Genomic DNA, 26,442 nt, shown 5'->3' with positions numbered 1-26,442 from the left:
CAAGGAAAGGGCAGAGCGCTGGGTGTCTGCCCAGGAAAGCTGTTGTCACATCCCAGACAAGCCTGTTTGTGAACCTGCCTGCTGCCCCGGGAGGTGAGGGGTTACTGCCTGAGCCTTCGAGGTCTTCTACTAAAGGTGATGGCAACACCCACCGATTCTCAAGCACTGATCCCAGGCACGTGGCTCTGCATACCATCTCATACTAGTCGTCACCCTGTACGGCAGACAGAAGTATTCTCATTCAATAAATGAACAGACTGAGACATGGTAACAAGCACTTTATTTAAAGTTACTCCAATAACAACAGAAGTTACTAAGAACAACTATATTTGTTGAGTACTTACTACACACCAGGCACCATGCTAAGTGCTTCACAGTTAAGCCCCAAACCATAAGAGATACTGGTCTTCTCAATCAACAGTGAAGGACCAGGATCTGAGAGAGGCTGAGTAAGGGGCTTGTGTTTACCACGTTCAGAAGTGTCAGAAGCAAGATTCAAATCCATGTCTCTCTCCCACGAGAGCTCTTAATGACTTTTCATCATTGCTTCGTTCGTTCGTTCACTCAACAAATACTTACTGGGCACCTGCTATGTGCCAGGCACCGGTGGCTGCACTACAATGGACACAGCAGAGTCCTCAGGAAGCGGGCGCTCTCCTCTGTGACACCGCAGTGTGCTGGGGGACAGGTCCTCCACCAACAGGCGTGGAGCACCTTAGCGCCAGGCACCACACTTGGCCCTATCACACTGTTCCTAAGTGGCAAGGCCAGTGGGAAGGTCACACCTGTGCTGTGCCCTCCACTAACACCCTGCCTCGGTCTCAGCCCCTCAGCTCTCACGGGCAGGCTCTGGGGTGGGTATTTGGCTGAGGGTAGGGCGTGAGCCCTGGGTTTTGAAGACTTTTCACTCCAAGACCTTTAGGTCAGTCACCCAAAGTAAAATGAAACTTGGAAAAAGCTAAAGCAAAAATGCCTTTGTAAACCCTTCCTCAGAAAGGTTAAACCTGACACCTTCCAGCTGGTTTAAGCAGCTCAAGAGATACTGAGTGAACAGTTGCCAACTCAGCTCATTAGGTCTCCCAAGTTTTCATCTTTCCCAGGCTAATTGGCATCAATGGGCGGGGCACTGGATGGCTACCAGGTGGTGAGCTGCAGCAGGCTCTTCAACATTCAAAACCGAAAGAGTTTGGGATCAAAGACACAGAACGTGACTATCCATGAAAAGTGGCGGTCCCGTCCACGCTCTGCTCCTGTCCTCACGGATGTTTAGGGCATCTTGGCAGGAGAGGGCTGGGGACAGATGTTTTTCTGCCCAAGGGACCATTTCGTGCTGTCACTAGGAAGTATTTCTCATTGCGCGTTGCAATTATGTGTCTGTTTCCCCAGTGATACTCAATTCTGTAAACATTTACGGAGTACCTACTGCATGGCAGGCACTGGGCAACCAAAGGGGTTTGCAAAGAGGAGCTAAATCCCATCCCTGCTCGCTAGAGGCAGGATCTGATGGGAAGACAGACACGGGTTGAGGAAAGTGCAACACAACCTGAGAGCTAATGCAACAAAGGCCAGAGCCCAAAATCCAAGTGGCGCAGGGAAGGGCCTAGCCATCCTTGTTCCGCTGGTCCAGGAAGGCTTCTTGGAGGAAGTGACATCTAAACTGAATCTTTTTAGTAACCGTATGTATTCAGCCCATGCCTCTTTACTTTGCATAGTGATCCCCTCCCATCACCCACAGGGAGGGCTGTAACACCTATTGTCACATTATATGTCCCTGACTCTTGAAGAGATCAGGGGTGACCACCGTCAGAAATGGGCAAGCTTTACAGATTTTCTTTCCCCAGAATATCTGAAATTGAGATCCTGTGACTCAGTCTTAGTTGGGATCTTGAATAAAGATCCAGTAAAGCTGGCCATGAGCACAGTGACCAAGTCAAGCCTGCTGCATTGGGGGGCGCAGCTGGGGGGGTGGGGAGCAAGAAGTAGGGCTGAAAAAAAGCAAAGGAAAATAGCTCTGGAGAGACAGGAGGGGGACACATCAGTGTCTGGCTTCCCAGGGCGGGGCTCATGCGTGCCCTCAGGATGCCCAGCCTTCCAGATTGCTTCTTTTATGAGTAGGTTCTATTCCAAGCAACAAATGATTCTGGAGGGCGGCCAATGTGAAGGCTGAGCAGGGAGCCGTAAAGTAGCATGGTGTGCTTGGGGACCGACAGGTGACGCTGGAGCGCTCAGCTGTGACCTCCTCAAAGGCATGCAAGGGGCAGGTGGTGTCTTCCCACCACCAACAGCACCTCCAGCTCAGAGCCAGGCAGCGGTGGATGCGTGCACATGGCCTTGCACAGTCCACCCCTCACAAACCTTAGGGTCCCAAGGCTCAGCATGATACACGGGCTTTGGTTTTCTCATGGTCACAAGAGCAGCAAACTAGTGTGTTTTTTATTTATATATATATATATGTATGTATGTATCTCCAAGCATGCATATATATCTATATCTATATCTATATCTATCTATATGTATGCTTGGACATTTATACATATGATTTCATTTGGTCTGAATTATCTCCCTGAGAGATGGGTCCTAACACTTCCATTTTACACATATGGACACGGGGGCTTAGAGAATTGTAGAAGGTGCCCAAGGTCACATAACTTAATAATGGCAGAGCTGTGAAAGTTCAATTTGTAATTCTGAAGACATTAACACAACTACTAGGCTACACTCTAAAGAACACTTGCCTCACTGGTTGTGAAGGTTGACGGAGTTGACTTAAATAAGGCCCTGTGCCCGCTGGCCATTAGAAAGATGTTCAAGAAATGTGACCTCCCGGCCTTCCTGGCAACGGGGAGTGGTGGGGACAGGGATTAACGGGACGGCCATTCTCCTTTTTTGTGTGTGTGGGAAGAACACTGGGTACTAAGAGCGCTTCCTTCTCAGGCTGTCCATCTCCTCTTTTTTTGGTCCTTGCAGGCTGTGAAAGGGCAGAATGTTCTGGAACTTGTTGGACTAACTGGCCAGAGAATCTAGGACCCTGATCTCACTGAGCTTCACCTTTTACCCCACATTTACCCACCTTTGTCTGAGGGTATAGGGTGACCTGTGGAGAGGAATCTGAATGCCTGATTTGCACGAAACGGCGGCTAGTTGAAGAAGTTAGAGGGAAAGTCTCATAGCAACTTTTGTATCAGTTTGGTGCAACGTGGGGGCCATGAGAATGCATCTTGCAGACCACCAACTGCAGGGAAAGAAACAGACCCAGTGCCCCAGCGGCTGCACTCAGAAATCCACTAAGGAGAGCAGTATGGAGGTTCCTTAAAAAACTAAAAATAGAACTACCATATGATCCAGCAATCCCACTCTTGGGTATATATCCGGAAAAGACAAAAACTCTAATTTGAAAAGATGCATGCACTCCAATGTTCATAGCAGCACTATTTACAATAGCCAAGATGTGGAAGTGACCTAAATGTCCATCAACAGATGAATGGATAAAGAAGATGTGGTACATATATACAATGGAATATTAGCCATAAAAAAGAATGAAATAATGCCATGTGCAGCAACATACATGGACCTAGAGATTATCATACTAACTGAAGTCAGACAAATATCATATGATATCACTTATATGCAGAATCTAAAAAATGATACAAATGAACTCATTTACAAAACAGAAACAGACTCACAGACTTAGAAAACAAACTTATGGTTACCAAAGGGGAAAAGTGGGAGGGGGAAAGATAAATTAGGAGGTTGGGATTAACATATACACACTACTATATATAAAATAACCAACAAGGAGCTACTGTATAGCACGGGGAACTCTAGTCAATAGTCCATAATAACCTGAAAAGAATCTGAAAAAGAATGGATATATGTATATGCATAACTGAATCACTTTGCTGTGCACATGAAACTAACACGACATTGTACATCAACTATACTCCAATATACAATAAAAATAAAAATAAAAAAAAGAAAGAAATCCATCTACACCAAGACTATGCTTCCCACAAGCTGTTCCCAGCCAAAGATGGAGCAGGGCAGGGATACTCTGGCAGGCCCATTCCCAGGAGACACAGGACTCCTTTGATGAGTGACTTTGGTTCAAGGACTCTACAAAGACCTTGTGGATGTCTAAGATGCTTCCACCCATCCTTTCTTCCTTCCTTTCTTTCTTTCCTTCCCTCTTGCTTTCACTCAGGGTCAAACCTGCATTATGGTCTGATGGCTCCCCTAGGCTCTTCTGGCTCCCTCCCCATTTTTTCTCCCAGGCACAAAGAAATCTCTTCATCACCCCATGTCCTCACCTCCTATACCTGACTGGAATCCTACAAGCTCTTGACTCCGCCAGCTGCTGTTGAAATTGGAGCCTGGTGAGCAGAGGCAGAAAGGAAGAACTTGAGGCTCCTGTTGCAGATGGAAACGCCTGACACAACAGATAAGCTGGGACCATGTGTTAAAGGTGTACCCTCCTGATGCAACTCTTACTCCATTGATTTTCATCACTGAAGTTACTGGGTACCCTGGGCATTTTCTGAAGTGTACCAACCTCTGCAGCTGGCTTCAGAAGGATTTTAGGATGATTTCCCCCATCAAGATGGATAATCCTTCAGCTTTGAAATGGAAGATCATAATGCTTTGCCAATCTACTCTGATCCCAGAGAAAATGGACCGATAAAAGAAGATGATATCAAGGTTTAAAGCCACCCCTTCTAACACAATCTGCTCAAAATTAAAACTCAGCAAGGCATAGTGAGATGACTGTTCACTCTGTCATTCTTCTAAAATAGAGATACTAAATAGGCCCCCAATTTTCTTACTGAAATGAATTTTCTTTACTAAAAATAAAAATAGAAGCTAGTGTGGTGGGCAGAGTTCTAATTTGGAAGTGGGAGCTACATCCCTCACTCAGCTTTGGGCTCTGAGCAAGTTGCCTCCCATGAATGTCAGTTTCCCCTTTTAGAAAGCAACCTATGGGCTTCCCTTGTGGTGCCGTGGTTAAGAATCCGCCTGCCAATGCAGGGGACACGGGTTTGAGCCCTGGTCCGGGAAGATTCCACATGCCACGGAGCAACTAAGCCCGTGCGCCACAACTACTGAGCCTGCACTCTAAGCCCACGAGCCACAACTACTGAGCCCGCACGCCACAACTACTGAAGCCCGTGCACCTAGAGCCTGTGCTCCGCAACAAAGAGAAGCCACCACAATGAGAAGCCCGTGCACCAGAACGAAGAGTAGCCTCCGCTCGCCATAACTAGAGAAAGCCTGTGCGCAGCAACGAAGACCCAACACAGCCAAAAATAAATAAATTAAATAAATTAATTAAAAAAAAAAAAGAAAGAAACCTATTATTATCTTGAATGAGTTGTGACAAGTAAAACATAGAATAGTGCCCAGTGCGTAGTAAGTGCTCAATAAACATTAGCTATCACAATATTATTAATAACCGTGTCAGGATCATTGGTTTATCATGCAGATTAACTGAGATAACAGTATCTGGCGTATTTCAGGCCCCGGGCAAATGTTTACTTTCTCTGAATCTAAACCATGAGCTTCAATACTTAAAAAAAAAAAAGTGACTAATGCAAGTTTCCTCTTTTAGAGGCAGGGGAGGGGAAGGAGGAGGAAGAGAACTAATATTTAACTGAGGTCTGGTATAGGGTGTTTGTCTTCATTTTCTTTCAAGATCTTTGTTGCATTTTTTGTTTGATTGCAAGCAGTTCTGATCTTCCTGATGGATATGTGTGCTGTGCTCTCAAGAAGATAAAAAGAGAGAGCACAAACCTATATACACACAAACAATGATGCATGCCAAGGACAGAAAATTTCCAGTAGACCTGGTCTATAAATTGTCATTTAAATTTGCAATTTAAAAACACTGTCTGACTTTTTGATTTAGCTGACTGTATATGAGAGACAAATAATGGAATCCTAATAAGCAAGGTTTAAATGACATCTCCAGTCTCCCAGACAGAGAGGGCAATAGGAGAATTCTAAAAAGAGAAAATAAATCTACCAAGAATAGGAAAGACGACCAGAACTAAATAGTTGCCCATATCACTTGATGACAGATACCAGGAAAATGTATTTTTGACTGTTTAAAATTCAAATCCTTAACAGACGAAGGCTAGGTTATCAGCTGGAAAACCCTAAAGTCATTGTGAGGGGACAAGGCTGAGCTTGGTTTTTACATTTCATCACATTAAAATAGATGAACCAAAAAATCAAGGCACCAGGACAACGTATTAAAGTTGATAAGCTGAGGTTAAAAGAGCTGAACGGCAAAAAGCACCGGAGCTCAGAGGCAACCATTGGCAAAGCTCAATTCCAAGGCTGTACCAAAATGATGGCCCCCCCTGGTGGCCCTCCCACAAAGGGAAGCCCATCCCAAAGTCTCGCTTTCCTCTCACTGCAGGAAACGAGGTAGCATCTTCCCCCGGCCACAAAATACAAAAGACAAACACTGCATCAGTTCAAGGAGGAAAACAGAAATGAATCATCAGCTACTGAAAGCAATTCTGTATGCCCCAGCTTCAGGAAGATTTGGCAAAGTTGGGAATGGACCATTGAAAAATGGCAACAATGACAGAAGAGTTGGAGGAGGTGTTTCGTGACTAAAAGCTAAAGAAAATGAGATCACTTGGCATTTTTGTAAATGATGATTGTAAAAAGTTTATAATGACATTGAACAGCTTAAATTGTAAGGTTTAGTGAGAATTAAATATGCAGGAGGACCAAACTAGAATGTATGTGTTTGCATGCTTATGTGCGTACACTCTTGTGCAGAAAAAAATAAAAGACTGAAAGGAAATATACCAGAGTCTTAACTGTTCTCACTCAAAGCCAGGATATGACTTCAGAATCCTCTACACAGTGCCCGAGGCAGCCGTTAAAATCGACTGGCATTGGCAAATTACACAAAATCTATTTGCAATCTATAACTTTGAGAGCAGGAGGAGAAGCTACAGTAATCATTATTTTAAAACATCAAAGGAAAACTAATGGGATATAAATTACTGATTCTAGGATAACGTAGGCCAAAGGCCAAAGAATTACCTCTCTAATACAGCCTGTTCTATTGTTCAACACATGCTTAATGAGCACATACTATGTGCCTGGTCCTAGGCATAATAGGAAATGAATAAAATTTGTGTATATCTTGAAGGAGCTTTTACTCAAAAAGAGGGGGCAGCAAGTTGCTGCCCAGAGAGATGTCTGATCTGCTGGCCTTCCGTTCACTGGAAGACAGACTAGGATTTATTTTTCACAACTGGGATTTAAATCTAATAGGTAGACAATGTCTATAATAACTGGAGATATTTCACAAAGCATCCATTGAACGAGAAAAAGAAATCTGAACTCCAAGAGTCTTTTAAATCTCACAACCCCTGGGAAGTCCTTGGAAACTTGGTTATCTCTGCTCTGGGATTTTAACTTACTGCAATGAACTATAATTGCCTCTCAGTTGTCTGTCTTCCTTATTAGATTTTAAGTTCTTTAAGCTCAGGACTTGTTTACAGTCTTCTTCTGTGGCCAGCACTCTGCCTGGCTTTAGAAAAAGTCCACAAATGGAATGAAGGAATGAAGGAAAGAAGGTAGAAAAGAGAAGGGAAGGAGGGAAGAAAGGAAGGCACTCAAAGAACTCCACAATCATCGCACAGCCCCCTGACCAAATTAGTGTTGGCAATTCTTGATTTGACTAGCGTTTCTTGAACATCTACTCTGAGCTAAAGGCTACAGTAGGCACCTTCACATACGCACTGCATTCAGTTGTTTCTACTTCTACTATTTTGAACTCCAGCCAGTAGGTTATTTATTAAAAGCTACTATGGTCTACAAAGCACACGGAATTGGAGATCAGACTGCTCAGGTTCAAACCCTCACTCTGCTGGCTTCTAGCCTTGGGCAGGCTACTGAATCTCTATGACTCCAGGTTTCTACACATCCATGTGAAATGTGAAAAGAAAATGAGATTAAATATGTGACATGCCTGGTGCACCATTTTCTTCTCCCTATGGAAATGGTTTCATTTCCTACAAACTTATATCCCTTCTACTGTTTAATCACAGCCTCAGCCTGACCAAAAGCCACTGGGTACTCGGCTAAGATAGCAGGAACAAGTCGTGCAGAGCCTCGGGAAGCAAGGGCTAAAAGCGACCTGAGAGAGTTACACATTTCCCGTCTGCTATCAAGCATCAAGCTACCTTTCCTAAGTCCAGCCTGACTCCAGCACTCATGGCTATGCATCACAGCATCAGTGCCATGTCCATCGTCTTTAGCACACAGTTCCATATTACTGTTAATAAAGGACGTGGGGATGATCATTTGCCCAATGATAGGGGTCCTGATCCTTTTTAGGATCACATAATAAGAACATTTGTCATTGTTGGAGATAATTCCCCTTCCCGGGCACATTTGTCAAAGGCAGTTTCCAACAGTCCCGTACATCATCCTGAAATACATGATAAGATTTAGGTCTGCTATTCATCATTCGCTGGGCTTCTTCCAATGCGAGTGCCTGCGTGGCTTTTCTTGCCTCTAGTTTAACAATCGGAATGCACGTTCTCCCTAGAGCAGTAGCGCCAGCCAGGGAAGGTTGCAAGACTCAAGCAACCACAGTCCCCAACTGGAAGGAAATGAATCTCTAATGCTGATACAGAAACTCTTTATAAAAGTAAAAGTGGCATATACTGCCACTAATATGCAAGAGGAACCAGACCTGTAGGAAATGAGCTTTCACTGAGGTTTTATTCAACGGCCACTACTGAAAAAACGCAGAATATAGCGAAAAGGTCCTGTGCTTTGGATCATTTAGATCTGAGTTTGAAATTCCTGCTCTTCCAGGGACTTCCCTGGTAGCACAGTGGTTGGGAATCCGACTGCCAATGCAGGAGACACGGGTTTGAGCCCTGGTCCGGGAAGATCCCACATGCCGCGGAGCAACTAAGCCCGTGCGCCACAACTACTGAGGCCACGTGCCACAACTACTGAAACCCGTGTGCCACAACTACTGAAACCCACGCACCTAGAGCCCATGCTCTGCAACAAGAGAAGCCACCGCAATAAGAAGCCCACACACCGCAACGAAGACCCAATGCAGCCTAAATAAATAAATAAAATTCTTGCTCTTCCATTTACATGATGGATAACCATGAACAAACTGTGAACTTACCTTAGTATGTTTCTTCATCTGCAAAATGGGAGTATTACCGACCTCATAAATTTCTTGTATTCTCATTGTATTCTCTGCCTGCATTGAGTAGTCATGAAATTAAGGTCATTTTCCATTTTCCCCACTGGGAACTCTTTAATAAATTCTCCTCCTCCCAGCTTTCAGAGGATAAAATGATGCCCAAGACACAGTCCCCGCTATCAATCCAGGAAGGAAGAGAAGCCTATAAGTGCAATCCTAACAGATGGAAGAAAGAAAGGAGAGCTTCATCTGAATTAAAAAACACTTTTTTAAATAGTATGCTGAGAATCACAGGGAAAGGAAGGTTTAATTCCATGGGAGGACAGAGACGCTAAGGAAAAGCTTCAGGGAAGTGCCATCTAGCTGGGTCTCAGAGGACCAGATGAACCTTGACAGTACAGACAAGAGAGAAGGGGACTTTTTCCAGGTTGAAAGGAGAGCTGAAACAAACTCACGCATGCTCAGGGAGGGCCCAGCAGGTCACTGTGTGCAGGTGCATATAAGACACGTGTACTTGGTTGGCCAAAAAGTTCGTTCGGGTTTTTCTATAACATCTTATGGAAAACCTAAATGAACTTTTTGGCCAACCCAATAACATCTGCTGACTGGATGGGGAAGACAGAACCACAGGGCTCTTCAGAGCGTCGAGTCTGAGGTTACAGCATTCACTCCGTCTGGCCTCTCCGATTTCTGTTTTTTCACCTGTAAACATGAGATTTCAAATAAGGAGCTACCTCCAAGGGCTGGTCTGCGTGAGAAAATACATATAAAGGCTTGAATACATTGCCTGATATTTTGTAACTGCAGACAGAGAGTAGCTACCTTCATCACCAGCATCCTCGTTATTATTTCTGATGTGGAGATGCCCACTGGGAAGTAAGCTGAGCTGATGATACTATTCATAGATTTGGGGCATTTGCAAAATCAGAGTGCCAGCTCCAAATTCAGATCTAAACATGTATTTCGATTTATACACAGTCAAAATCCTTCAAATTCCCCTCAGCTTGACCTCTGTAAAGACTGGAGAACATCTGGAAAGTCTGGACTAACTGGCATCCTCCTTAAGAAAGGGAATTGTTTCCTTCTCAGCCTCCAGAGCCCTTGTGTGTGGCAACCTTCCACACACCACAGTCACGAGGGGTGAAGAGTTAGGGCTTCTGTGCTTTTCTAACTCCCTTTCTGCCTCCACCACGTAGTCTGCCGTCATTCCTTTCTGCTGCCGAGGCCACCTCAACCTAATGGTGCGGCTATTGGAATCCGTAGGGAGATGTCTTTCAGTGTAAGTATCACTTGGTAATTAATAAGAGGACACCCATTCAATAGGGAGCAGCTTAGTCCAGTGTTAAGCACGGGGACAGGCTCTGGGGTCAGAGAGATCTAGGTGCACATGGGTCCCTAACTTGCCACATGCTGTGTGGCCTCAGGTAAGCTGTTCACCAATCTGAGCCTCAGCTGCTGCTCACGAAAAATGGGAATGCTTGCCCAGAGGTTGTTTTCAAGCTTAAATGAGACATCTCCACCCCACCCTCTCCTCTGCCTTTGACCTATGGGTACTCTCTTGATGGATGGGGCAGAAACGTGCAGTCTTGCAACATGTATTCTTACCATCCCAGAAGCTGTGTCGCAATAGAAGGGGGTTGCTGACATCCCAAAATACCTGGGACCTTTGCTCAGCAAACCCACGTGGATAATAAAAACCCCATGCTCTGGGCCACTTACTGATTATCTGCAAAGGTGACCCTAGGATGCTGGGAAGGAGTGTACCCCTACCTGACTCACAGGACTCGGAGGGCTAATATGAAGGGCTTTGTTCTTCCAAACATCTAAATTCAAGCCCAGCCATGGCCAGGGGCAGCACACTGAGTTTAATGAAGCAGTGGGATGAGCTAATATGGCAAATCTTATAGCTCTTACTACCAATGTGGCCCATATCACGCTGAATTATAGCGCCAGATGTGACTGGACACACATCGCAAAAGGAGAGGTAGTTCACTGAATGCGAGGAATTTTCAATGCCACGTAATAAGAATCTCTAGAGCCAGCTCTTAGGGGAGATGTTTGTGGTTTTAAATTTCCTTTCTCCTTGTGCAAATCATTCTCCCTCACACTTTATGATAATTAATTCAACAAGCATTTAGTGAATACCAACCATGTTCCGAGTGCTGTGCTGGGAACTCATAGTTATTGGCAGAGACAGAGAAATAAGCAAAAAGCATAGGAAAAATGTGGCAGGTGTGATGTTTGAATAAGTGCAGGGTGCTTGCTATAGGAGCCCTCACAAATCCAGTCACGTGAGGCTTTCTCAGTCATAAGTTCATTCATTCACTCATTCATTCAACAAACATGGCTGCACACCTACATCTCCCAACATTGTGCTTAGTGGTAGAAGTGAAGCCAGACACAGTCCCGGCACTCACAGAGCTCCCAGCCTAATGAGTGATAAAGGGAAACAAAAAAGACAATTATCAATAAAATAATGTATTAAGATGGGCAAAGTGAGGTGCTTTGAGAGCACACAGACTGGTCATGACCACAGCTGGGGATCACGTTGGTTGGGTTGCAATCGGTCCCCAGAGCATTTCTGGGGAAAGAAATATCTAACTTGAAACTAAAGCAAAATTGGAGTTGGCTTTGAAGAGATTTTTTTTTTTTTAAAGTACTATTCCTGGAAGAAGAAAAAACATTTGCAACATTCCAAATGTGAACAACAACATGGTAGGATCAGGGGAATGAAATGAATTCAGTTGAGTCAGGGAGTGGAGTATCATTCTGGAAGAGCGGTGAGGGATGTGACTGGAAAGATAAGGAGGGGTCACGCCAGGCAGGGCCTCCTTGAAGCCCCGATAAGCCACGCGGACTTCATCCTGCGGGCAGTGGGGCCCGTTCACGGAAGAGTCTGAAGCAAAGGTCGCACCTGATGGGATCTTCCCATTAGTGAGCAGTGTCAGGGACAGCTTGGAGACCGATGATTCCGAAAACCTGAGGACTGCTCAAGAGGCTGCTAGGATGATCTGGGTGCCAGATGAAGGTAGCCTGAACTATCTTGAGGAGAGGGGCAGCAGGGAGAGAGAGAATGAGTGCTTTGGGAGATATTTAGGAGGTTGCAGGGGCTAATATTATTAATTAATTCATCGAGGGCACTTGGGAGCTCAAATGATCAAGGATGAAGTCTCCGTCAAATGGCTGCTGGGTTCTGAGGGATGAGCAGGAGGCAGCCCAGTGAACAGGGTGAGAAACATGACCCAAGCGCGGGAGCAGCACGCGCCAAAGTCGCAGAGGTGTGTCCTGGGACCCGAGCTCAGGGTGGGTCAGGGTGCAGAGAGGCAAAGGGACAGAAAGAGCGGCAGGGACCAGATCGCAGAAGGCTGGCTTGCTGGGTTGCCCTCTGCGGCGTGCTGCTGGTGTTACGAAATATGTTCAAGGAGGAGAGGAGGTGTGCAGGAGGGTTTGAAGAAAGCCTGACTTCTTGTAAGGAAACTAGTTAGAACGAAGTCACCAATGAAAACCAGAAGCGAGTTTGTCTTCAGGGAACGACCGCAAGGAGTGAGGTGTTCTGTAATAAGTTCAAGGCCACGTGCTCATGGAGAATACAGAAGTCTCTCCCCACCACATGTAACGTGATCCGGCAGTCAGTCTTTCCATAAAAACTAGACTTCTAGACCCAAAACGGTATTCCCTCACTCTCAAACCCTTCAGCCCAAGAGTTTCATGGACCAGCTCCAGAGAAATTTATGTTGTCTTGCTATTAAGTCCTTGATCTTGAATTTCCGAAGCCTGCAAATCACAGAGTCAGTAGAGAGCCATTAGCTTACCAAGATCCAAAACCTTGACAAGGCAGAACAGTGCCATAAATTTACATGAGGCGGCTGATCTGTTTCCATGCCCACCCCCTCCTAAAAAGAGTATAGCCCCTTTTCACATTTCCCAACCCCCCATCAAGGCACAGGGCAAACCCATAGCATGCATTCAGGGAAGAGGGCACCAGCTTTCACATCGGACAAACTTAGTGCTTTCCAGCCCATGCAGACAAGCCACGTGACCTGGGGCAAGTCTCTTGATCTCTCTGGATGTTATTTTCTTATGTGTTTCATGGGCAATGTAAGATTTGGGCTCATTAGGGACAATTTATCTAAAATGGCTAGCATGCAGGAAGCATGCAGTAAATGATGGTTATTAATGAATGTAGCTTGACAACGTGGTCTACTTTCCTTTGTATTTCCTGTCCACCTTCCCAGTTATTCTTGCAACAAGCATCCTTTTGAAGATGGACCAGTACTTTTTTGTCACTGCCCGACTACCCCATGCACCTCTGGAGAAAAGGGTACCTTCTACCCTTCTTTATATCCTCTGGCACTAAGAAAAGTGCTGCCTTTCAGGTAGGCAGCTGGGGGGGCCAGAAGGGAAAGGGAGAATTTCCTAATCTTGAGTCTGTGTACAGAGAACTGTGTTAGCTGTTTTATATTTTTGACTCATGTAGTGTTCATTACAACACTTTGAGATAGGTCCTATTACCTCCAATTTACAGATGAAGGAACTGAGGCTTGGAAAGATTAAGTAGCTAGCTTGAGATACACCCGTAGAAAATGTGCTGAGCCTTGACGCAAACTTCAGTCTATCGATTCTAAAGCATGAGCTCTTCCAGGAGTCTTCAATGTAAAGAAGATGGAGCAAACACACCTTGGGCTTAATCCGAAAAAGATAAGTTATTGAGAACCTATAAGCTCAAGCAACACCATCCGGGGATTCATTTCTGGGTTCCAGCTCTGGCTCTACCACTAACCAACTGAAAAACCGTGGGCAAGTCATTCTTCTCTTACGAACTCATCTCGAAAAAGAGGCTCTTCTAGCCCCCCAAACACTAATTCCTTCTAACCTTTCAGTACTTCTAGAGAAGCTATTCATGTTTCAATGTATGCAGACATTCAGAGTATTGTGTTACTTGTATTTATTAAGTTGAAAATCCACTTGCTTTGGGTCAGGAAAGCAGTGAAAAGAGTTTCCATAAGAGTTTTCTTTCTTATGATAAAAAAAGCAAGATTTTAATTAATAAATATAAATTTGGAGTAAAAACAAAACATAAAATTTATGAGTAGTCACAGAATAAATTAGCATGAATTTTATTCACTAAAATGAATAAAAGTAGCCAAGTGGAAAAAAAAAATGTTTTCAGGAAGGATGAGACCTACACAAATCAGAAGGGCCGCCCCTCAGGTGGAAATTCTTGGACTCTATTGACTGGCTAAAGTCAGAATCTCCTTCCCTGGTGTTTCTCTCCCCAGCAGAACACAGAGCTCCTGCAGGGCTCCCGGCTGGGGCTGGATAAACATTTGTAGACAAAATAACTACTTAATGAATGCCTATCCTACATTCCAAATATGGCCGAGCAAATGTAAGTTGTACATCCACTGGGTGCCTGAGGAAACTAAAGCTCAAGGCGTGGAGGTGACTTGCCTGAAGGTGAACAACTAGAGGGTGGGGACCTGGCTTATGAACCCAAATTCAAGGTCTTGATGACCCCAAGTCTACTTCCCCTGCAGGATAAAAGCAGCAGATAGAAGCAATGAAAAGGCAGCTCTCTCTGCACTGAAGGCCAGGTAAAACGAGTTTTTGAAAAATTAATCTCTCAGGGTCCTAAGGACCCAATGGGATAATAAATACGATAGCAGTTTATCAGCTCCTAAGTGGTAAGCCAGTTATTATTAACAGAGTTCTTTCCCAGGGCTCACTGACCAGTTGAGGGATCAGGACCCTGAACATGGGATTCCTGAAACAATTCCTTATCACAATTGACCAGAATTTCCTAAGAAACCTCCCCAAAGTTTGCACAGCTACTGAGGCACACAGCCAGGGTTCAAACTCAGTTCAATGTGGCTCCAGAGCTAAGGAGTCTGCCATGTGACCACCAATTTCTCCTGGATTCCATCAGGGCCTTGATTCTTGGAGTCCAGTCTTTCTGGGAGGAAAGATTGTCAGTGCCTTGTTGTTTTTGTTCACTAATGAGTTCTAATATAAATATAAGGAAAGTGAATAAGTTTATTTCCAGGTATTTCTAGAAAATAAGGAGAAAATACTGAACCACGATCTCAGAAGGAAGAGGACAGAAAAGCTAACGTTACCCACACCACTGCCATGTTGCAGATCCCAAGCTGGTCCTTTACCCAAGATAATCTCTCTCGCCTTTCTTATAACAAGCAGAGTAGTAATACACCACACACACACACACACACACACATCACACACCCTTAAAGACAAGGGTCAAAGAGGCTAAATGACCCATCTCTGGTTACACAGCAGATAAGAACAAGAGTTAGAAATTAAAAACCAGGTCTGTCTGACTCCAAAGTCAGTGCTCTTTCCATGACACCAAGCTGCCAGATGGCACTGCCTGCAAAACTCCAGGCACTATCCCCAGAAATGTCTGTGTCTGCTCATCCTGGGACCCGTTCCTCTACCACAGTCTTCTACTGGGTGTCCTAATGCCAGGATTACCACAGATTGCGTCAACTGATCGTCCCCCTTCGATGGCAGGTAACGAACCTGAAAATACACATTCTCTTCCTCCAGTCCTCCATCAAATTCCACTCCTAGAATAGGTACCGTCTGACAAGCTGTATGTGTAGTGACACAATCCAAGAAAAATGAAATGAAGAAAACAACTTTATTTCTCACTACTTTCATCCCCTCCTTATTTGAATTGTGAATACTCTAGTTACATCTCATACTTGGCCTGTCTAGAAACTCATTTTGTGGTGAAATATGCTCCTGTGTGACTTGTTTTTGAATCTGTCTGACTTGCTTTCAACAGCCTGGGTTAAAGAACTGGAGTGATAGGTTTGTGAGGAATTAGAAAGGGCTTCTTAACTTTCTTTTTGCCGCTCTTTTTCATGATAGATGCCTTACATTGTCAGGTATTTTTTTTTAGGAAATAAAATATCTGCTCCAGGAACCACCTAAATCTTGCCAAGAGAAGAAAAAACTTTACTATACTGTAATATCAGGTAGCAATATGAGAAATGTATTTATGACAGAATGTCAAATGACAAAGCAGGATGTAAAATTGTATGAACAGTATAATCTCATATTATCCTGGAAAGTCAGTCCAGAAGGAAGTAAGTTAGAATGTTAATAAAAGTTATTTTTAATTTTTAGGATTATGCATGCTTACTTTGTCTTTTCTAATTTTCAGTAATAAGCATATATAACTTCTTAAAAGTCTAATGGAATTACTAAAAAATATATTTTTTCATAAAGAAGTCTAAAATTATTATTTCCTTACCACCAAAATCATTATATGAGGTTAACAACTTTGACCTATATCAGGCACAAAGATTGTTCAAGAAAAGAAAAATATATACCAATCTTGCTGATGAATATAGATAGAAAAAAACTAAGTAAAATACCAAATTAAATCCACAGGGTATAGAAAATAAGACATCATAAACAGAAATGAAGATCAGAAAATCTATCAGTGAAATCCATGACTTATTATTGGTTTTAAACTAAAAGAGGAAATATATGTATAATCATTGAAATAAATATAGAAAAAGCATATGATAAAATTCAACATGAAAATTCAGGATTTAAAAAAAATAATTCCTAGAAATGAGAAATGAAGGCAAACTAATAAAGAATATTTAGTAAATACTTAAATATCACACTTACAGGTAACTTAAGGCATTTCCATTAATTTAAGTAAAAGTTAAGGATACCTTCTCTCTACTAGATATTATATTGACAGATCCAACCAACGGAATAAGATAAAAAAAAGAACAAGTACTTAAGGATTGAAGAGGAAGCCAGAAACTTACTTATGAGGTTATATATTACCTCAATAGAAAATCAAAGAGGGGTTAGAGAAAGTATTAGCAAAAGAGTTTAGTAAGGCTATTAAATTCAAGATTCAAGATCAATATATAAACTGCTTCTTTCCTTTTAAAGTTCTACTTATTTTCACCCAGCTAGCAACATTTGTTTAATGGAATACTTACTATCCCATAGCCAAAACTAAAGAACAGGAAATGAATTAATCCCGTTACCAGCACATTCTCGTTCTCTCTTCTTAATGTACGTGTGTGATTTCCTGCTGCCTTGGTCCAGACAAGGGTATCAAGAAAAAAAACTATTTGTCACTGTTGCATAATTACAAACAATTGTAAAATCTTGCTCTGGGACAAATCAGCTGTATACTTTTTAAGATCCCCGTAGGTAAGAGAAAACAATGTGATGATGCTGATGAAGAAGAGGAAGAGAAGGAGGATGGAGTGAAAAAGGGAGAAGAGAAATAGGACAAAGACGGGAGAGGTGGGAAAGATAGAGAAAGATGACAGTGAATGAAGGGGACGAGAAGAAGTAAGGAGAAGAGAAGGAGGGGGAAGGGGGAAGAGGAAGAGAGGAACACGTATAAACTTTGTTGAGTTTTTAACATATGCCAAGTTCTATACTGTTACATTTGCCTTATTTCAGTTAATCTTCCTAGTGAGCCTTTGAGCTCTGTAATATTACATCTTCATTTTATGGGAAAGGAAACGAGGCTCAGAGAGGTGAAGTAACATTCTAAGGTCACACAGTTAGGAAGTGATATAGCCAGAATCTGAAACCAGGTCTGCCTGCCCAGACTTTATGGTATTAGCCATTCACTAGAGGACACTCCTTGCATAGGTGCTGTGCTGATTTTAGAGCTACTAAGCACGTGAAGGTGAGGAGGATCTAAAAAGGTCACCTTCACCGTCCCATTCCAAGTTCTCAACTAAGCCAATGTTCTGAAAAATCGGAATCCTCTCTTTAGAATGCTTCTGGTTTTGCATGTTCAAATTAAGAATGAAAAGATATGCACTAAGTACAATTTTTAATGCATTAAGCATTCAAGAGCACAAGTTTAGTGGAAAGGTTAAATTTGAAGCAAAAATATAACTTGTCAGTTTCCAGTGAAAAAGCATTTGAATTCTAGTACATACTGGGCTCTGCAATCTTTTTTTTTTTTTTTCCCCCATGTAGCAGTTCTCCCAAGACCTGTTCTCTCACACACTTGCCTTCTTTCTATTATTCTTATTCCATGATGCATAAGAAACAAGGTTTACATTAGGTTTCAGGGGATAAAATAGACTGCTTCCAAAATATTTGTGCTTCAAATCAACATCTAAAGCAAAATTTATAGTCCTTCCTGGGGTTCTGGCTGTCCAAGAGCTGCATATGTATTACATTTATGTCCCTTGCTTCCTATGGAGTATCAGACAAATGCCATCAGAAGACATGACTGGGCAGGCACAGCAACGTCTCAGACAAATCACTGCCTATACAAAGCAACCAATGGCATCCTGTTTGCAGGCCCATATTGACAGATTTCAAGACCTGAAGGAGAGCTGTATTAATCCTCGTCCACGCAGTTTTAAAGACAGGGGAGGGAAAGAACTGAAACCACAGGGAGAAAACACACGCCACACACCACACATACACACACACACCCCCACACACACAGAGCAACAAGGTGCTTACATCTAATTCCAACAAGGAGACAAACTTAACGAAAGACGTGGTCATAAAGCCATAGGAACAAATTCTCCAAAAATCGTGAACAGTGATAGAATTATTTTATTATCACACTATGCATGCCAGTCTTCTCTACCAAATACCTATGTGCCTCCTCTGTGTCAAACACTTTCCAGTTGCTGGGAGTTAAAAGGGTGAACAAGGGATCCAGCTCTGAAGGACTGTATAGTATAGCTGACAAAGGGGGAAAAAAAAAACCAGGGTGTTTCTAAGAAAGTGAGCTACTAACAAAGTGCTAATGAAACAAAACAAACAAAAGCAAATAACCCAATGTGGGGAGTAAGGAAAGGCCCTCCAGGAGGCCCCACTAAGCTCAAATCTGAAGAATAAGTAGGAGTCGGTGTTAAGAAAAAGTGGAGAGCGACAAAAGTACTTCCGGCTGAAGCGACAGCCCAGGGGTTCTCAAACCAACATCAGCATCATCTGAGAACTTGCTATAAACGCAGCCTGGGCCCCACCCCAGGGCTAGGGAACCAAAAACTCTGGGGACGAGGCTCAGCAATCTGTGTTGTAACAAGCCTTCTAGGTGCTTTTTGTGTGGCTGGAGTTTGCGAATCACTGGTATATGCAAAGGTGAACTACAAGACACAGAATGCCTGGAGGGCAAACAGGGTTGGGTGGGGATGCAGCCCAGATTTGGGCAGAGATGTTGCTGGAGGGATGGGTAGAAGTCAGGTCAAGAAGGGCTCTGTTTGCATATTATGAAAAGAATTTTGGATTTTACCCAGAGAATAAGGACGAGCCATTAAAATATGATACCGTGAATACAAAAAACACCAAATAACGTTGGTGATTATTTAAAAATATATGCAATCACAAAGACAGCACCAAATACCCGTTCCAGAGACAGAAACACTCATTCCTGTACAACAGGTAGCCATTAGGAAAGGAACAGATTGGGCCCTACCTTTCTTTCTGGAGTCTTTCTTGGCGCTGGTTTTCACAGCTACTTGAGGTTCTGTCTCAGTTGACATCCTACTAAATCCTTAGTCCTCTTCACACAGATCCCGGGCCTCGGCCAGGCGCATTGAGGACTCCTCTCCCAGAAAACGACCCCCGCCTTCAGAAATGACACCCCGAGCTGCACATTTCACTCACTCCTTTCGAGCGCTGCAAATCAAGGGAAGAGATCATTCAGAATCACCACCCTGGTGAAGTTAGAAATTAGGAGGGCAGAAAGGAACTGTCAAACATACAAAAACAGGAAAACCTTGGTCTCCATGTAGAAACTGTTCACATGGTTTCATTAAGCCATCAACAGAGTTCATACAACAAAGAGAATTAGAGGCCTTATCTGCAAAACTCACAATAGGTAATGCAAAACAGATCTTTAAAACTCTGGATTTTCAAGAGAAGCAAAACTCAATTCTTTATTTTCCATGTTTCTTATTGTCAAGCAGTAGATGCCACCCAGAAAATACAGCACAGGCATATTTCCTGAGCAGCCCCATGGAGACATTTCCAACAACTAGGCACCCATACATCAGCCAAGCTTGACTAGTGCTTTGGCAGCTAAAGCAGATCATAGGGAAGTGACCTGTGGCCTGTCCCTCACTAGCAGGCATCAGAGGGAACGCGGAGTTGACATACAACTGGGCTCCAAGGGTGAGGTGACAAACGGGGCTGAGAAACTTTCCAGCAAGCCCATTTTTATGTCAGCTTTTCCCGCAGCTATAAGAGCAGACAAGCATTTAACGTGGGGAGGAAAAGAAAAGGAAAGAGGCAGGCAGACACACATTTCATCCCTTCTTTCTTTAATAAATATGCCTTGCACACTACTAGGTACTGTTAAGTTCAGACACTGTGCTGGGAAGAGATAATAATGATGATAATACCACTTCAATTACAGCCAGTATTTACTATACATTTACTATATACTATGCCCTCAGCTCCTGCTTCACATACGTTATCTCATTTGATTTCATTTAAATTGAATAAATGTATTCCCAGTGTCAAGTCAACAATCTTTCCCAGGGACCGTCTCTCTGATAGCTATATGTGAGAGTTCAGTTGAAAATAAACATTTCAGGAGTTATCCATTTTTAAAGAATATTAAGATAAAGCTACTGGAAATGGATCTTCAAACTGTGTAGCCAATTCTTAGCTCATGCCACAGATCTAGAACTTTTCATCTGAAAAGGCTGACCTTGAACGCCAGTTTCAGCTCAAAAAGAATAATGACCAAAATCTCTTAATCATGCCAATTAAAGATGGCTTAACTAGAAAGGCTAATATAAAAGCCACATAAATTGTAGTAAGGCTTAAATATGGGGAAACTCACACCTTATCCAAAGATATCTGCTTTCTTTGTTTGCTTTTAACAAACTGTTTTACAAACTATTTTTTAGGAGGACACTGGCCCTGAATGAAGGTACTTAAAGTAGAGGATCTAAGGCTACAACTAAAGAAAATGGAAAATTATCTTCCTAGAATGGGGTCCAGGAAACCATATGTTGAAAATGAGAACTTTTCCGGCCACTTTTGTGCCATCTATCTGCACCATGCCACTAAGCCCTCGCCCCCTTCCTAACCTCTTGCCCTCAAAAGACAACATTCCATGAGAGATGACAGAGTCACAAAACTTGGTCATATAAAGAGATAATTAATTTTATTAATAATACTAGTCATTTCATCGCAACAAATATCTACTAAGAACCTACAACAGGCCAGGTGCGAGTGCTGCCTCATTCATGTCAATAGACGTGTACTGTACAACCATGCAGGCCAAGAGTACAGGGTCAAAGTCTGATTCCTGTCCTCAAAGAAATTCAGTCTAGCAGAGGTGCCAGTCATGTAGGGGATTGCAATACACGTGACCAGAATGAAAACAGACAAAAACTGGGCATACTGGGTTACAAAGGAGCAAGCTTTCACCTTTGCTTGAAAGAATCAATGAAGCTTCACAGAGAAGAAGCTCTCCACTGTCTGATCTTGAAGAATGATGCCTCTGTCACATGGATGATAAGGGAAAGGACCAATGGGTACTCAATACATGCATGTGTAATAAAGGAATAAATGGTTGTCTCAGGCAGAAGGACCAGCATGTCCAAGGAGGCTTGAAATTAACAACCAAAATTTAAAAAAGGACGCATTAAGTCTAGTAGGGAGGTGACACGCTTTCCCATCTTCCCAATTCTCCCTTGTGCTGTTACCTTTCTATGGAATTTTTCTTTTCAATTCTGCTGACATTCTCAAGGTTCAGTTCAAAGAGGTATCTTAGGCAGAAAGATTTTCTGATCCCTCCATTAAATGGAACTGTAATAGGGAAGAACAAATCTGACTCCATATTGGATCTGTTTCTCTTACTTTAACCTTTGTACTCTATTGCATTTGCTACAAGCTAAGAATGTTGTCTTAGCCTGAAATATACAGGATAGGCCATTCTCAAGGCTCTGACCTTTAAAGGTATAACACTTTTCCATTCATACAGAGATAAAAAGTTGCACAACAGAGAATAACATTTGCCTTGTTGGAGGTTTACAGGAACATCCTGACCTGAGTTACAAGGACAGCTGCAAGAACAAAGGATTAAAACACCCAGAAGTTTGTAACAACCAGCCACACCCCCTCCCCTTCTAGTATAAAAGAAGCCTGAATTCTAACTCAGGGAAGATGGTTCTTTGGGACATTAGTCCACCATCTTCTCAGTCTGTTGGCTTTCCAAATAAAGTCACTATCCCTTGCCCCAAGACCTCATCTCTCAATTTACTGGCCTGTCGTGCAGCGAGCAGTACGAGCTTGGACTGGGTAACAGAATCTCTCCTTACTTGTGTTATGATCTGATTCTTGGCCAACTTCGTAGTTTGAGCCATTTACAAGCAATGTGATATTGAGGAAGCTATGCAACCCCTCTTTGCCTCAGTTTCTATACCTTTACAATGCGGATAACAGTATCAACTTCATGGAGTGGCTGTGGAAATTGTGATCACACATGTGACATGCTTGGAAGGGTGTCTGGGCACATCTCCTGGCAAGCACTTAATAAATATTAGGCTCTAATAGTTTCCTGTGTTACAAACACAGGAATACAAGGTCAAAACACAGCCTCATATTATTATCCTTTCACAGAGGAGGAAACTAAGGCAGGTTAAGTCTGCTCTCTAAGGACAAATTGTAGGAAATGGTAGAAGCTAAGATATTTCCATGATGCTGGTCTTGCACACAGTAGGTACCTAATCCATAAACACCGAAATGAACTGAAATATGGGTTTTACACCATTTCAAGCACTCTTGAAGTCGATGTATAAAACTGGATTGGATTTGGGCCATTTTCTTTCCTTCGACTTTGTAAGCCACAATAAAGAACCTCTCCCTACTCTGTGGGCATCTTCAGTGTCACTTGTTTGACAAAATGTGATTGTGTTCAAGTGTTATAAGCATTACTTGTGAATTCCTGAAGTACATCTCCATATCAATAAAGAAAGGAAACCAGCATCATCTCTAATAAAAACTTGCATAAGGAAGCTACAGTACGGAGAGAACATTCCACGACCAGGACCCTGGCATCCCCTTTAATTTTCCAAAAGCCAGAGGTTGAGCAAATGCTGTGAAGTAGCTCCAAATTATTTAGGAAATTCGTTTCTTTGTAATTAAGGAGATTAAAGTCCTCTAGGGCCAGAAACCATGTGACAACTCAAATCATTTTTCCCCAGTAAAAGCTGTGAAACCCTATCAGTTAAATTCAGGCTCGCCTAGAATTCTGAAATGCTTCAATAATGTTTCTTTGCTCCACACAATCTGCAGTAATTTAATATTCCTGAAGTGTGTCAGGTTTTTTATAATGAGCTCTTCAAATCTAAAAGTGAATTATGTAACATTCCACTACAGACATTCTGTCTACTGAACTGCTTCTAAATGTAAAATCCCACGTTCAGTGATGGGGTGGGGTAGGGAGTGGGGGAGGGGCAAAAACACCAAACCACAAAGCAGAGAAAACAGATAGGCCTTTTCATTTTTAAACAAAGCACAAAGGTTTGAGCAGCTACAACAGAACAAATGCATGGTAAAACACCTACTATAACTCACCTTTGTGTTCTCTCTCCTCCCCACCCACGCTCAGACGATCCTACGGTAAAATAGCTAATGTTTATGAAGGCCCATTATTTGCCAGGTACTATACTATGAACTTTTCACATATTATCTTAGCCAATCCTTCAGTCACTTGAAGAGTTAGATATTATTATTATGTTCATTTGACAAATGAGGAAAGGGAGGCACAAGCCAGTTTTGTAGCTCGTTCATGGTCACGTGGCTAGTAGGCAGCACAGCACAAGGCAGGGTACAAGCCTCTCTTCTCCCCAACTTCACTCACAATCCCCCTGGAGGTCCATTAGCTGGGGAATGGATAAACAAAATGTGGTGTAACCATACAATGGAATATTATTCAACCATAAAATGGAATGAAGGATTGATACATGCTACAAGGTGGATGAACCTGGCAAACAACATGCCAAGTGAAAGAAGTTAAACACAAAAGGTCACTTAGTGTGTGATTCCATTTACCTCCAAAATACCCAAAAATAAATAAATCCATAGAGATAGAAAGTAGATCAGTGGTTGTCAGGTGCTGGGGGAAGCCAGGGAGTGGGGAACGACTCTTCAATGGTTACAGGGTCTCTTCTGGAGGAGATGAAAATGTTTTGGAACTAGATGGTGGTGATGGTTGAACAACATCATGAATATAATAAATGCCACTGAATTATACATATGAAAACGGTTAATTTTATGTTATGTAAATTTCACCTCAATTTTAAAAAGAAAAAACAAAAAGTCAAAAACAACCCTCCCAGCCAGGTGCCACACCCTGATTTAAGCCTTGTGTGATATGCTAAGGACATTGAAATTCCAGGCTAAAGGGACAATCCAGCCTTAACACCCAGATGAAGAGGTATACTTCCCAGAAACAGGACTTTGGGTTTCAGTGGCAGCAATTTTATGGATTAAAAATTGTATGTGCTACTACCTGATGTTTCATAATTTAGGGCATCTTAATCAGCTTCATTCAAACTACAAAGCACTGAAAACAGGCCATTTATAAACAAGGCAAAAAGGTTTGCAATAGTACAGACCAGGGGTCTTAGTTTCCACATCAGTAAAATAGGAAGACCACCACCAAGTGTGTAAGATTTGGAAGATCAATGAAATCTGGGCACTTAGGAAGCCCAGCTCAATCTACAGCATGCTAGTTTCATGTAAGAAAGGAGGAGACTTAACTGCTTATCTTTACAAAAAGAAACAGGACAAACACACCAGAAAACAATGAAGCTGTCTTTCTACATGAATGGGTCGTAGAATGACTGACAGACCAGGTAGAAGGACAAGGCAGAGGGTGATACTTCTCAGAGTATAGCTTTTTGTTTAGTTTCCAAATTTGTAAGCCTATTAATGCTCTACATATCTGAAGAAAGTAAAATTAAGTTAACAGGGATAGGAAGTGGGGAAAATGCTAAAACTGCAAGTGGATGGAAACAAATGAATCCAACTGTATTTCAGAGGAGCATCATATGCACAATCACTGAAAGGGTAGGAGAAGAAGAACTAATATGAATAGCTACGAACACAATTTGACTGTTTACACTCGGTCTTGAACAGGATTGGGGCAGGGGGAGCTAAAAACAAACCTCAAACTCTTTTTAGTAGGCTTTTTTGGGTAATGCTATGGGCAAAGCAATTATAAAACTATTTTAGATGTATTATAAGATTGGACAAGGAAGTAAATTCTCTAACGTTCTTGGGAGCCAAGATTCTCACTATTCAAGAAGAGACATTAAAATATGGAAAGGGGGAGGGCAGGAAAGAGAACTGTGGGACAGACAGGAAATTGGAGATTTCAGGGTAAATTCGTGGTTTATAAAATATACATGCATCTGTATATGAGAATGTGTACACATGTGTTTATATGCATATGACTTCCCAGCCCTGTCCACTGAGCAGGTCAAGGAGCAAAGATAACCCAATGACAACATGACACCTAAATACCTAGATTTTGGTTTCTATTACCACTCCTCAGTAAAAGGACCCAGGGTTTCTTGGAGAAGTGGGTGATTCCAGAGCTGGGGCATGGCAGGTATAAGATGAGCCCGACATATCCTGTTGTTCCAGAAAGTAATGAAGTACTCAAAACCAGCACCAACGATAGGGGCATGTCACAAGGATATAGATGCCATCTTGGAGGAGCTCTCACTGGCCAATTCTGAAAGAGCTTAAACACCAATATAATTTAAGGAAGGTAAATAAATAATAAACCACTGAAAAAATGGGAATCCTTACTGAAAACAGACAGGTAAACAAGTGGGGGAAGAAGGGAAGGCTGTCTTGTTGACAGTAGAACAGATACTATCTGGTAAATACAGAGGAAGTGCTAGAGTATAAAATCACATTTTGCAGCCATCAGAGTAAAGCTTATCCAGACAAGAATCATCAATAAATGCTAAATCCAGGGAAATTTTTCGATGAGAAGCAAGCCATTTGTAGGTCTTAAAGTGTCTTCTCACTTGTTGTTTGTAGTTGCCAGGGGAAAATTTGTGATCATACGATGGAGACATTGAACACCACCTCAATTAGGTTATCAAAATTAACATTAACAAAGACGAGCAAATGGATATCCGGTGATACCCCAAGAAGACCACGTCATTATCATGCAGCATCCTGGCCAGGAATCTAATCAGAACATGCATATAAAAATGCGGAGAAAGTCTATTCTT

At 42.5% G+C, this 26,442-nt stretch overlaps 1 protein-coding gene across 5 annotated transcripts in view; it reads right to left on the bottom strand.

The window, feature by feature from the left end:
* The window catches only part of DAB1 (DAB adaptor protein 1), a 420,799-nt gene that overhangs the window by 266,091 nt on the left and 128,266 nt on the right, over positions 1-26,442 (bottom strand). For all 5 annotated transcript variants that reach the window (XM_082415009.1, XM_082415011.1, XM_082415012.1 and 2 more), the window contains exon 2: positions 19,647-19,849. In XM_082415009.1, the coding sequence (XP_082271135.1) occupies positions 19,647-19,713 (67 nt within the window). In that variant the 5' untranslated portion in view covers positions 19,714-19,849. The remainder of the gene's footprint in view (positions 1-19,646; positions 19,850-26,442) is intronic.

The sequence above is a fragment of the Balaenoptera physalus genome (genome assembly GCF_965194825.1).
Source record: "Balaenoptera physalus genome assembly, chromosome: 1".
Classification (NCBI taxonomy): Eukaryota; Metazoa; Chordata; class Mammalia; order Artiodactyla; family Balaenopteridae; genus Balaenoptera; species Balaenoptera physalus.
The sequence above is the reverse complement of the archived record's forward strand: the minus strand, read 5'-3'. Positions and strand labels throughout refer to the sequence as shown.